We start from the raw sequence: 13529 nt of genomic DNA on the forward strand, positions 1-13529 counted from the left end.
AAGACATCTCTCTTGAAAATTCTCATAACATTCAGAAAGACATAACTTATTTTACCTGAGATAAGTAATAGTTTGGTGCTTTGATTGTTGATTCTATAAAAATCTGCGCTGTTTCTCAGTCCTTTATGTAGTTTTTCCACTTTCTTATGTGTAAGTAGCCACGTTTGTTATGGATGTGAACAGAGGATGTGTTAATCCGTCTGTCAATCATGCCCTCTGAAATCAGGGAGTCAGGACACAGATCCAGCTCCAAATCCACTCGTCTTTGTAAAGTTTTGCCAAAGCGTGTGATTCTGGCTGGTCAGGTGATTGTTATTGTGGGCTGATGTAGTAATACCACTAAGAGTATTTTTTGGTATCTCTTAGCATTTTATTTTTGTGACCACATGACAGATTAGTTCCTTATTTAGTGGAAGGAAACTTGTTTATGCAACACACTTGACATTTTCACAGTTGTGTAAAATAGATGTGTATCATATGAACTTTGCAATTTGTGGTTTAACAAAGAAACACTGTTGTTAAAGAACACACCTAAAGAAGGTTTAGGTGTCATGCATGGATGTTTGAGTAATTTAGCGATCTTTCCTGGACCCTATTTGAAGCGTCCTTAGCTGTAAGATTTTGTCCAATGCTCAGCCCACATGTCCTGCTTGGTAATAAAGGATATAATTATAAAACAGATGTAAAACTTCCCCTTCAGAGCGCCATCACAACACAATCAGAGTACATCTCGCCAATTAAACTAATACTGTACATCGCATCGGGTTTGTGAAGTTGTTGTGTACAGTTTTGTATCATATTTTTGTATATGGGTCCGGTCAAGCAGAAGTAAACAGCAAGGCCAAAAATTCAAGTTAATGCATCTGATATATAAATGTATTCAACAAATAGCATATGTACTCTAGTTTATGAAACTGTTTACCTTTTTTCTGTACCATTTTTGGTTCTAAAGTTACATATGTTTTAAACAGACCATGTATGTAACATGGAACAAAAATTATTTCCCAAATTTCAAAGACCTGCAAATCATGTAAATAAATGGATGTATTTCATCATATCTTGTGTTATTCCATCTTTGAACTGTTGATGAAGGTACATGATTTTTCAAAAAAAATATTTAGAATGATAAAATTTGCTTGGAAGGACTGACATATTTTATAGAAATAGTTTCCTTTCATTTTGAAGTAATATTAAAGTATTCAGAAGGAAAAAAATGCAAAATCATGCACCTTCTACTTGTTTGCACAATTTTCCCTCCGTTACTTTTCCCTCCGTTACCATGACCTTTCTTAATAAAAATCTCATTACTCAAAAAGTAAGAGGTTTTTCTTGTACCATATGGTAGAAAACTATATGAAGCAAATATTCAAACCAGTTTGTTAAGGATATGGAAGCGAGAACCACTAGTTATCACTGTTTGTATTTATTGCCCAAAAAGTGCTGCATATTTCATTCCCTCCGTTACCGACATGAGTTTTTTAATTTTTTGTCAACAACTTGAAAGAATATCACAGGTTTAACTTTACCCTGTTGGAGTGTTAACTCTTTCCTACATTCTGATACTTTACTTATTTCAATAGTCCCTGTAGTTTCTGAATAAGAGCTATTTGAATGTAAAAAATCTGCCTGTTTCCCTCCGTTACCGCTTGACCGGACCCATATTGTATATTGGGAGCATTGTACAGATAAACATAAAGAGGGTTTGAATCATAGACCATATATATGAGCGGACATAGCTAACTGACTCCTTCTGAACTTGGCTCCAATTGACTTACATTAGGATCTTGTGGCTCCTCTCTCTCTAATTGCTGCATTGAGCTTCATCATTTTGGTCTTAAAATGTTCGTATTAACCCGTTCGCTATTTTGTCCGTTAAAAAAATCCTATTCATAATACAGAGTCTGGCTCCAGATTCACTCCTATAACTGTGAGCACCACAAGCTTCATTTGAGCGGCGCTGAACACTGTGGGTGACGTCACTCTCGCTTAGTCCACTTCTTTTATACAGTTTATGGTCTGAATAGGGTTTGGGAAAGGTCACTAGATTACTCAAACATGCATGGAAGTTATGCATACATGCTTAAAACCTCTTCAGGTATGTTTTTGATGAACGTTATCACATCACAGAAGAATTATTGTGCATAATACTTTCTCTTTAAGGCATTATTAGACAGTATCTTTAAGTGACCGCTGAGGTGAGAGTGCTTCAGAAATAAAACTGTCCATATAATATAATCTCTTTTGTTTTAGGTACAACTGGTTTTACCACACGGAGCCACAGGCCCACATGGATGGGCGGGTGATGTACTGGCCCCGGGGGAGGGTGTGGGGGGGGTCCTCTTCTCTCAACGCCATGGTGTATATCAGGGGCCACGCCGAGGACTACAACCGCTGGCAGCGCGAGGGGGCCGAGGGCTGGGACTACGAACACTGTCTGCCGTACTTCAGGAAGGCCCAGAGTCACGAACTGGGGGAGGACAGGTACAAAGCTTTAACACTTTGGCTTTACTGTGTATGAATGTATTTGTCATCACATCTCCAGTGAGACTTCGCAGTGACGTAAGGCCGGGGGTGTTCTACATGTAGGTCTACAGCTGTTACCATGGAGACACAATGCACACATTAGCAAACACTGCCAAAAAATGCAGAATAATCTGAAAACAGCTTTCATGGTCCTGTTTAGGTTTGATTTTCCACAAAACGGTGAGAGTGACTTTCTTAAACAGCACAAATCAGCTCACCTAATGTCGTTCCAGCTAAGTCACATCTTTATAGTCACATTTCTCAGATTACACTTTAATTTGATTAACAGAGCTTCAGACAGAGCAGTGTCTACAGTTAGCTTCACACCCCCAGGGAATGTTCATGGCATCAGCTGCAAAACATCAATAAGTTCAGTGTACCGTATTTTTCGGACTATAAATAATTCTTTTTTTTCATGGTTTGGGTGTTTCCTGCGACTTATACTCCTGTGGCACTTATATATGAAACTTTTCACACTGACAGCAGCGAGACGCTCAAGGCTCGAGGCTTGAGGCTTGTGTGTCAGTATCTGCTACTACACTACCACTGTCACTTGGCTCTAATGCGCATGTCTCCTGCAAAAAAAAAGCCTCTGTCCCGAACAAGTAGTGAAATATTCAGCCGAAAACTGTAATTGAGCAGCAGGAAGAAAGTTTGGAGTGAGCGAAAAACTTGTGTGACTGGTGAAAGGATGAGATGGAGAACACAGCTTCACGGTAACCGAGAAGATCTGCCATGCAACTTTCCTCGAAGTCACTGGATGGATGCACAAAGCATGGACTTCACTGAAACCATCCTGTCAGGATTCAGAAAGGCTGGAATAATTCCAACAGGAACTGATGCTGAGTCTGACGGCAACAACACAGAAGAGGAAGCAGCGCTCTATTTACCTCCGGAGCTCACCGAGTTGCTCAGAAGTGACACCGAGGATGAAGAATTAAATGGATTTAGTGATTTGAAGTGAGATGGAGAGTTTGGTAAACTTGTTCTGTTGTTTATGTTATAGTTATCTGAAGAACTGTTCATATGTGACATTAACAGTCTGTTGGTCTCTCTTCTATTGTTGTTACTAGAACTTGACATTTTATCGACTTTGATAAAATGTCGGTTCCTGGTCTCTGATTTTGTAAAATGAATTTCCCCCAAAAGTGCGACTTTTTTTCTTCTTCATTATGCATTTTTTGGCTGGTGTGAGTTATACTCCAGAGCAGCTTATAGTCTGAAAAATATGGTAATTACTAATTAATGCTCAGAGCCTCCAGAATTCCCTCCCTGAGCTACAGAGGCTGCACTAGCTCTGATTCATGATGGCTACAGGCGCTGGGGTTTAGATCATCATTATCACCATTCAGATCAGAATGTTTTCAGTTTAGCCTAAATTTGTAATTGTACAATTGTGCATTCAGTCAAGCCTGATCCCGACAGATCTCAGAAGCTCATCAGAGTCGGGCCTGGTCAGGACTTGGATGGAGACACTGGGAGAATCAGGAGCCACAGGGGAGCGCCAGTGGCAAACACTGTCATTGTGTCCTTAGGCAAGACACTTCAATCTCATGGCCTAGTATGAAAGTGGTGTGTGTGTGAGTGTTGGTGGTGGTCGGAGGGGCCGGTGGTGCAGATTGACAGCCTCGCTTCCGTCAGTCTGCCCCAGGACAGCTGTGGCGACAGTAGTATCTTACCACCACGAGTGTTGAGTGAACGAATAATGAACTGTGAAGGACTTTGGATATCTTGAAAGGCGCTATATAAATGCAATGATTAATTCACATTATTTAATGAATAAATATATTATTCAACTAAACACAGTCACTGCACTAAATGACTGAAAATAATTAAAGGGTCTGTATAACTATATTTTCTGATTTCTGTTATAATGTTGTTTCCTCATCACAAACATACTCTTGTGGTTTGTTTTATTCTATTTTCATTTTTAAATTCCATACACCTTCACTAGAATCATTTTGATTATTTCAGCCCTGGAACTGCCAAGCTCTATACTGAACAAAAGTTAAAACAGGTGTCAAACTCAAATTCAGAGGCCAAAATTAAAAACTTAAATTAAAAATTTAAGTCATGGGCCAAATTAAATATTTATTGAAAAATTTCAACAACATCTGCATGTTTTCTTTTCTTTCAAGATATGTAATGTTAAACCTTTTCTTATTAAAATAAATGTTTAATAATAGTTTTGCTTAAACATTGAATCCAGAAGCCAAATATAAAATAATAACAAAATTTCAAATAAATAATGTCTCTGTAGCTGGCGGGCAGCTCTATTATTATATTAATAAAATATAATTAATTAATTATATATAATTATATCCTGGGCCGAATTTGGCCCCTGGGCCTGAGTCTGACGTGTCTGAGTTAAAACTTCGCTGTTAACTTGACATCACAGCGGAGTGAGTATGATTAGATTAGTCATAGTCTATAGTTTCCATTACCAAAGAACTGCCTTTTGTGGCTTGGATTATCTGAAATTGCACAGATCTTTGGCAGTACTTCAATTTCTCTTCACACAATAGATCCTCTGTGTGGAACAAGGAACAAGATCAAACTGCTTTTACCAGAACATGATAAAAAAGGGTAGACTGTAATCTTTTGTGGTACATTTTATATAATTGTAATAATCACCAACAAAAATAATAGTCATTTTATCACCAGAATTGTTGAAAAAAACAAGTTATCTGCTAGATCATATGTGTTTTCAGTTAAAATGATAATTATTCATATCTAAAAACATGTCGAACTGTCAGCAGCTTCAATAAAGATCATGATATTATCGTTAATCGCAATAATTTAGGCAGTGATAATCGTGACATCAAATTTCGGTCGTCCCATGTCTGTACTGGACCCAGTGTCGTAATCATGTTTTTTTAGATTTAGGGTGAAACCTGCTTCAGTGCTGTGTCATTAAGGCTGACTCATTTTGTTTTGAATCATTGTGAATGTCCTGGAGATATTTTGCTGAATTATCACAAATCAGGTTAAGGTGAACCTTTAAACGTGCATTGTGCAACTTTTCTGTTGGACGTCACCTGCTTGTTAGTGTGGATTTGTCATTGGTTTGTCTGAAACTTCCACAGTATGAAAAACTCTACCTGACATGTATTAAATTACAGGTGGTTTTATAGTTCCTAGAAAAACATTCATAAGGCATTCTGACTGTGAGTCAACAGACAATCAGGGTTGCCTCTTCACAGATCTGACCTGTAACTTGGTTTGGTTTGGACTCCATGAAGATAGAAAGGTTTAATGCCATACTGTGAAACATTCCAGACTCCAAACTTACAAACTCCATTATGAGACCTGATCTTCTATACTAAGTTTGATATCACAAATATATTTGTACAAAGCTTGATATAATTTCAACACAAAATAATTTTTTTATTTAGTATTTTAATTTTACTATATGTGGTTTAGGAAGAGCCAACTTTTCCATGGTAGTTTTTCCAGAATATTTGGATTTATTTATGGTTTAATATCAGTTGTGGAGATGTGCTTAGTATGACTTGCAAGCCAAATTACAGGTTAGATTTGTGGAGAGGAGACTCCACTCACAGTAAAAATTCAAGTTTTTAAGATATTATTGAGCAATAAATAACACTTGTAGTTGAATATACGTAAAACAGATTAGTTTAATGCCATACTGGAACATTTAAGCCAGACATGTCAAACTCAGGCCACGGGGGCCAAATTTGGCCCACGATATAATTATATTTGGCCCGCGAGATCATATCAAATATGTATTAGAGCTGCCTGCCAGCTACAGAGAGACTATAGAGACATTATTTATTTAAAATTGTGTTATTATTTTATATTATACTTCTTCTGGATTCAATGATTAAGCAAAACTATTATTAAACATTTATTTGAATTAGAAAAGGTTTAAGATTACACATCTCGAAAGAAGAGAAAACCTGCAGATGTTGTTGAAATTTTTCAATAAATATTTAATTTGGCCCACGACTTAATCCCAGTTTTAAATTTTGGCCTCTGTGAATTTGAGTTCACTCCTGATTTAAGCCAAAGCATCAACATCTCCATAGAGACAAACAGATTATGGAGCCACTCCAGGACAGTTACAAAGTGCACTTAAGTCTAGACATGAAGCTGGTTTATTTTTGTTCCAGTTTTTCCCTTTATGCATGAGTGAGTGTTGTAGAGGTTATGTGTGTTCATGTGGGAAGTGACCGCAGCAGCAGTGCCTGCAGCTGTTTGGTTTAGTGCCAGTGTAAATGTGATCTGCAATCTTTAGATGGAATCATATGACTCATAAAATGAGACTCACGAAAGCTAATCCAGATTGATAAATGTGTAGAGCTCCATTCAGAATGACACACAGATCAATCTGGTGTAAACAGGTTCATTGCTATTTGTTATTTTTCTTAAATTGTTTATCCCTACCATTTAATAAGAATTTATTTTGAAGGAACTGAAAATTTGTTAATCTAATATATCTATACACACATATATATATAAAGTAATTTCATTTTATATATATATATATATATATATATATATATATATATATATATATATATATATAATATATATATATATTATATTATATATATATATATATATAGTATTAATTACATTATAATTGCCTGTATTCTCCTCAGTGCCGAATTTGGGCAGAGGATGTTTTGATGATAAAATGCTGGTTCTGCTGGTGTTCTGTTGACTGCTGCAGTCTGTCTGTGGTCGCTCTTCTTTAGTCTCTTGTTTATACAGTCTTTGGTTGTAATACCAGGTACCGCGGAGGCAGTGGTCCATTGAAAGTGTCCAGGGGTAAGACACAGCACCCTCTTCACGCGGCCTTCATCGAGGCCGGGCAGCAGGCCGGGTACCCCTTCACCCACGACATGAACGGATACCAGCAGGAAGGCCTGGGCTGGATGGACATGACCATCTACAAAGGTAACACTCGTAAATGGAAATCAGACACTTACTACTGGATTTCAGATGACGTCATAGTGTTTTATAGACCAATAATATTTAATACAGACGTGGGGCAACAATAATTAATATTGTTAATATTGTTGCAGATTTCAGTTGTAAATAGCTGAGTTTGTGGGTCTAGACACTGATAGAAATAATGAGGTTCAACATTTGTGCATTGGAACATACTCATAATATTACTGTGATGCTTCACTTTGTTTATGTTTATATGGTTGTATGGGTGATTTGTCACATATCGGTGTCATCATGTGACTTTAAATACCACCAGTACACAATAGCAAAGTGTATCGGAGAGCCTTGGATTTCCTCTTTCATCCAGTCAGTTATTTGCCCACTCGGGATCTCCGAGGAGCACCTGATTATTATTTCACTTTGGTGGTGATCCAGCGAATGCTCCAACTACATCTATTTATTTGTGAATTTACCTTATAGATATTTCAGGGCAAAGTACAGTGTAAACAATAGGGAAGAATGAGGATGACACCATCACAGAATCTGAAAACCACCAGTAGGTCTGTCACCATCGCACAATCTGAAGCCTCAAGAAGATACAGCTACAATATACAAAAGGGATATAACCGTAGGTATTGTATCATCAAAGGTCTCACTATAATATATTATTACAAGTCTCTTCGCTTAAATTAATGTTTATGGCACAGCAGTAGCTACATTGATTGTGTTCAGATGTTTACACTCTATGGGTCCAGTCTAGCTGAGGGAATCACTGCAGCCCTGAGATCAGCCGACCAGCTCCTGTTGGTCAAAACAGGCTCAAGATGAGAGGTGATGGAGCCTTTCCCGTGCCAGTGCCCGGACCGTGGAACAACCTCTCTTCCTGTCAGATCCTCTGAGTTTGTAACACAGTTTAATTCTTTCCCCCTTGGACTCAACCCATAACATGTATTACTAGGGCATAAAAGAAAACAGACTTCTACCGGTGATTATAAATGATTTTCACACTCACAAACTTAACTGAAACACACACATATTTGGTATTTCTAGAAACCTTAGACTTTGAACTATTTTATGGATGTTCAAATGTGATTCAACTCATTTACAGGTTCATAACAGCTCACTGAAAATGAGAGTTTACCTGGTCAGGTGCAAAATCGAAAACAAAAAATTACATTCAGCATCTGATATTTGCATGTTCTGAGTACTATTGTTAGGCACCACAGGGGTAGACCACAAAAAATGACTCAAACAGGGACAAAAATGCAAAAGTAGGGTTTATTAACCAGGGAGGATAGGCGGTGGAGAGATGAGGAGCCAGCAGCCGGGATGCAGGAGTCTTCAATGGCGGGAACGTCAGGTAGACGAAACAATCTGGCAGAGTCTGGCAGGAGAGCTGGGCCTTTGTAGCAGACTTGATTGCAGATGGTGTGCAGGTGCTCCCAGCAGACTCCGCCCACATCCACACACAGAAGACTCAGGACAGGCAGGGGCGTGACAACTATATTCCTAAAAAAAAAAAATAAATAAAAAAAAAAAATATATATATATATATATATATATATATGTATATATGTAAATATTTGTCAAAGGGTTTAAACAGATTTCATATCACCTGAAACAGTATAAAAATAACTTTCTCCAAAGTTATCCATAAATTAAGTCTGCTCCTCATTTCCGGAAGCTAAAATCATCACTACTTCGATTAACTTTGTAAAAAATTGCCAAAAACGTTTCCTTGAATCCTATTGCTCAGCCTAGTATGAGTTATAGTGGCCCCCACCTATCGCAGCCTCTGTTTACATGTGAAAAACAGGAACCGTTTCAAATTTCATCTTTAGTGATACAGCGGAGGTGTCAAAACACGTCATTAAGGAAACAAGGGGGGTCGTCGAATGTCATCTTCATGGGGGAAAGAGTTAAGACTAGACTAAAAACTCACCTCTTCTCCCTGTGCTGTATAAATAAACATGAACTGAACTGAAAATTTAAACAAAAGAGGGAACTACATAGACCACGATCCTTTGCTTCATTTCAGTGCAGACTACAAGAAGAGGAAGAAGTAGCATTTTAAGAGGAAAAAGTATTATTTTAAGAGGAAGAAGTAGCATATTAAGAGGAAGAAGTAGCATTTTACGAGGAAAAAGTGGCATTTTAAGAGGAAGAAGTAGCATTTTAAGAGGAAAAAGTAGCATTTTAAGAGGAAGTAGTATTTTAAGAGGAAGTAGTATTTTAAGAGGAAAAAGTAGCATTTTAAGAGGAAAAAGTAGCATATTAAGAGTAGATTTTAAAAGTAGCATTTTAAGAGGAAAAAGTAGCATTTTAAGAGGAAGTAGTATTTTAAGAGGAAAAAGTAGTATTTTAAGAGGAAAAAGTAGCATTTTAAGAGGAAAAAGTAGCATATTAAGAGGAAAAAGTAGCATTTTAAAAGGAAGAAGTAGCATTTTAAGAGGAAAAAGTAGCATTTTAAGAGGAAGTAGTAGTATTTTAAGAGGAAAAAGTAGCATTTTAAGAGGAAAAAGTAGCATATTAAGAGGAAAAAGTAGCATTTTAAAAGGAAGAAGTAGCATTTTAAGAGGAAAAAGTAGCATTTTAAGAGGAAAAAGTTGTATTTTAAAAGGAAGAAGTAGCATTTTAATAGGAAAAAGTAGCATTTTAAGAGGAAAAAGTAGTATTTTAAGAGGAAGAAGTAGCATTTTAAGAGGAAGAAGTAGCATTTTAAGAGGAAAAAGTAGCATTTTAAGAGGAAAAAGTAGCATATTAAGAGGAAAAAGTAGCATTTTAAAAGGAAGAAGTAGCATTTTAATAGGAAAAAGTAGTATTTTAAGAGGAAGAAGTAGTATTTTAAGAGGAAGAAGTAGTATTTTAAAAGGAAAAAAGTAGCATTTTAAGAGGAAGTAGTATTTTAAGAGGAAAAGTAGCATTTTAAGAGGAAAAAGTAGCATTTTAAGAGGAAAAAGTAGCATTTTAAAAGGAAGAAGTAGCATTTTAAGAGGAAAAAGTAGCATTTTAAGAGGAAGTAGTAGTATTTTAAGAGGAAAAAGTAGTATTTTAAGAGGAAAAAGTAGCATATTAAGAGGAAAAAGTAGCATATTAAGAGGAAAAAGTTGCATTTTAAGAGGTAGAAGTAGCATTTTAAGAGGTAAAAGCAGCATATTCACAGTTTTGTAAGCCTCCATAAAATATCACAATAAATATCGTACCTACAGTGAGATAAATATCGTGAAAATATCGTACCGAGAGATTTATCGTTACATCCCTTAGATATAATAATATTGAAACTCATGTAATCATCATAACACTAAAGACCTTTTAGAGGAAACATGAGCTGCAAAGAAATAAACAGCAGAATGAAACACGAGAGGAGTTTGTTTTATTTTATTTTTGTACTTAAACTGTGTCATAACATTAAACATACAAGAAATGACTGAAACGGAGCAGAAAGAAGAGTCATTGTATATAATCTACGTGGTTTTCCGGACAACACTGATAGACACTTTGCGAGTAGATCATTTGTTTTGAGTGATAATTTTCCCAATCAAAACCGTTTCCGAAGCAACAACCATTATACAAACATCTACAGCTCAAATCATAACATAGTACGGAGAAATAAACAACCAAAAATTCCACACTAGCACGAGGAAAAAGGAGTCACAATCAGGGATGCACTGATTGGATATTGATATTGGACGTGTTGAAAAATTTGCTGACTCAGATCTCAGCTTCCAAATGGGCTCTATGTTTACGGAACAAAAGCGGAAACTTTGATGAAATCCAAGAAAACTGAGAAAATGTCACGGATTTCTTCATCTAGATGCCACTGTATTCTTTCTTTTTCCCTTTTGTACATTGGCTATTCATTTGTGTATTATAATTTGTCGAACTTAATTAAAAAAATAAAACTAAAGATGTCAAAAAAATAAATAAAAATAGTAATTGTACACATTTCCAACCAGGTCCCTGTAAGTGACACTGAAGACGCGATTAGGCTGCGTTCAGACTGCAGCCTGAAGTGACAACTATATTCCTAAAAAAAATAATATAATATATATATATATATATATATATATATGTATATATTTGTCAAAGGGTTTAAACAGATTTCATATCACCTGAAACAGTATAAAAATAACTTTCTCCAAAGTTATCCATAAATTAAGTCCGCTCCTCATTTCCGGAAGCTAAAATCATCACTACTTTGATTAACTTTGTAAAAAATTGCCAAAAACGTTTCCTTGAATCCTATTGCTCAGCCTAGTATGAGTTATAGTGGCCCCCACCTATCGCAGCCTCTGTTTACATGTGAAAAACAGGAACCGTTTCAAATTTCATCTTTAGTGATACAGCGGAGGTGTCAAAACACGTCATTAAGGAAACAAGGGGGGTCGTCGAATGTCATCTTCATGGGGGAAAGAGTTAAGACTAGACTAAAAACTCACCTCTTCTCCCTGTGCTGTATAAATAAACATGAATTGAACTGAAAATTTAAACAAAAGAGGGAACTACATAGACCACGATCCTTTGCTTAATTTCAATGCAGACTACAAGAAGAGGAAGAAGTAGCATTTTAAGAGGAAAAAGTATTATTTTAAGAGGAAGAAGTAGCAATAAGAAGAAGAAGTAGCATTTTAAGAGGAGATAGAAAGAAGATAGCATAGAAGAGGAAGAAGTAGCATTTTACGATAAAAAAGTAGCATTTTAAGAGGAAGAAGTAGCATTTTAAAAGGAAGAAGTAGCATTTTAATAGGAAAAAGTAGCATTTTAAGAGGAAAAAGTTTTGTACATTGGCTATTCATTTGTGTATTATAATTTGTCAAACTTAATTAAAAAAATAAAACTAAAGATGTCAAAAAGAAAAAAAAAAAAAGTAATTGTACACATTTCCAACCAGGTCCCTGTAAGTGACACTGAAGACGCGATTAGGCTGCGTTCAGACTGCAGCCTGAAGTGACCCAAATCCGATTTTTTGGCCCCTATGTGACCTGTATCTGATCTTTTAATGACAGTCTGAACGACACAGATCAGATTTTTTCAAATGCGACCCAGGCCACTTCGAAATGTGGTCCTAAAACCGATACATGTAAGATCTTTTGACATGCAACTTCAGTCTGAACAGTCAAAGCGCATTATCAACAAGACACAAACGTCACTATTCTGCGCTGAAGTAGGCGAAATTGTTAATGAACTCCGTGTCACTGAAGCGAAGCACATCACCACTCACCACTCTTGGCTACGTCTGCGCATCCACACGTTCTTTTCAACGGACGTCGCTGCCGCTGTCCCACAAAACACCACGGCCAAAAACCTCGTCCTTCTCCTTCTCAATTTCCTCCTTAAAACAAATAAGTCGTTCATGTTCTGGCTCCGGTACGAGAGGAATTTTAAAATCTCCAGGTGCTCAATGCTCGCCTCCATGTTTGGACAACTTCCATAAACACAGAGAGCACGCTCGCTGCAGTTGACGTCGTCGTGTCTCCAGTGCTCATGCGGGACAGTTTCGGGCCGTTTACCGTTCACACTGGAGATCACATACAAGTCGCATTTAATTGGAAATGTGAACGACCTCGCAAAAACATCGGATTTCACAAAAAAATCGGAATTGAGCATTAAGCCCTGCAGTCTGAACGTAGGCTTAGAGTCCCGGAAAGCTTTGGCAGGTTGTGAAGAATGCCGCCGCAGAATCCACGGTTTTATCACATCCCCAGTACAATTTTTAGGTATCCGTACTTTACTTACACTGGATACTTTTTACCTTTACTACATTTGAGAGCATGTGTCTGTACTTTCTACTCTACTACATTTTGGATCTGGACTGAAAAGTAAAAAGTACTTTTCTTTCTGGTTTGAGACCTGCTGAGACTTGTTTTTGACACATTTGATTTGTGTTTCCGTCCCAATTTTGAGCAACGCAAAACAAAAATGCCCAAAAAAATTATAATTTAATCACTTAAAATCATCTAAATTATTTATCTAAAGCAATACTTTTCACTACAGAATCTTTCCAAATTACTTTTTATGCTTTAAGTACAATTTTTTAACAGGTACTTTAATACTTTTACTTAAGTAGATTTTTTCATGTGATATTTTTA

The 13529-nt window shown here is 36.6% G+C and overlaps 1 protein-coding gene across 3 annotated transcripts in view; it reads left to right on the top strand.

Moving 5' to 3' along the window:
- Positions 1–13529, top strand: part of chdh (choline dehydrogenase) — a 52607-nt gene that overhangs the window by 8864 nt on the left and 30214 nt on the right. For all 3 annotated transcript variants that reach the window (XM_020940814.2, XM_055166042.1, XM_055166043.1), the window contains exons 3-4: positions 2251–2481; positions 7280–7446. In XM_020940814.2, the coding sequence (XP_020796473.1) occupies positions 2251–2481; positions 7280–7446 (398 nt within the window). The remainder of the gene's footprint in view (positions 1–2250; positions 2482–7279; positions 7447–13529) is intronic.

This window comes from Boleophthalmus pectinirostris, unplaced genomic scaffold (assembly GCF_026225935.1).
Source record: "Boleophthalmus pectinirostris isolate CB_2022bp ecotype Guang Dong unplaced genomic scaffold, ASM2622593v1 HiC_scaffold_8, whole genome shotgun sequence".
NCBI classification, from domain to species: Eukaryota; Metazoa; Chordata; class Actinopteri; order Gobiiformes; family Gobiidae; genus Boleophthalmus; species Boleophthalmus pectinirostris.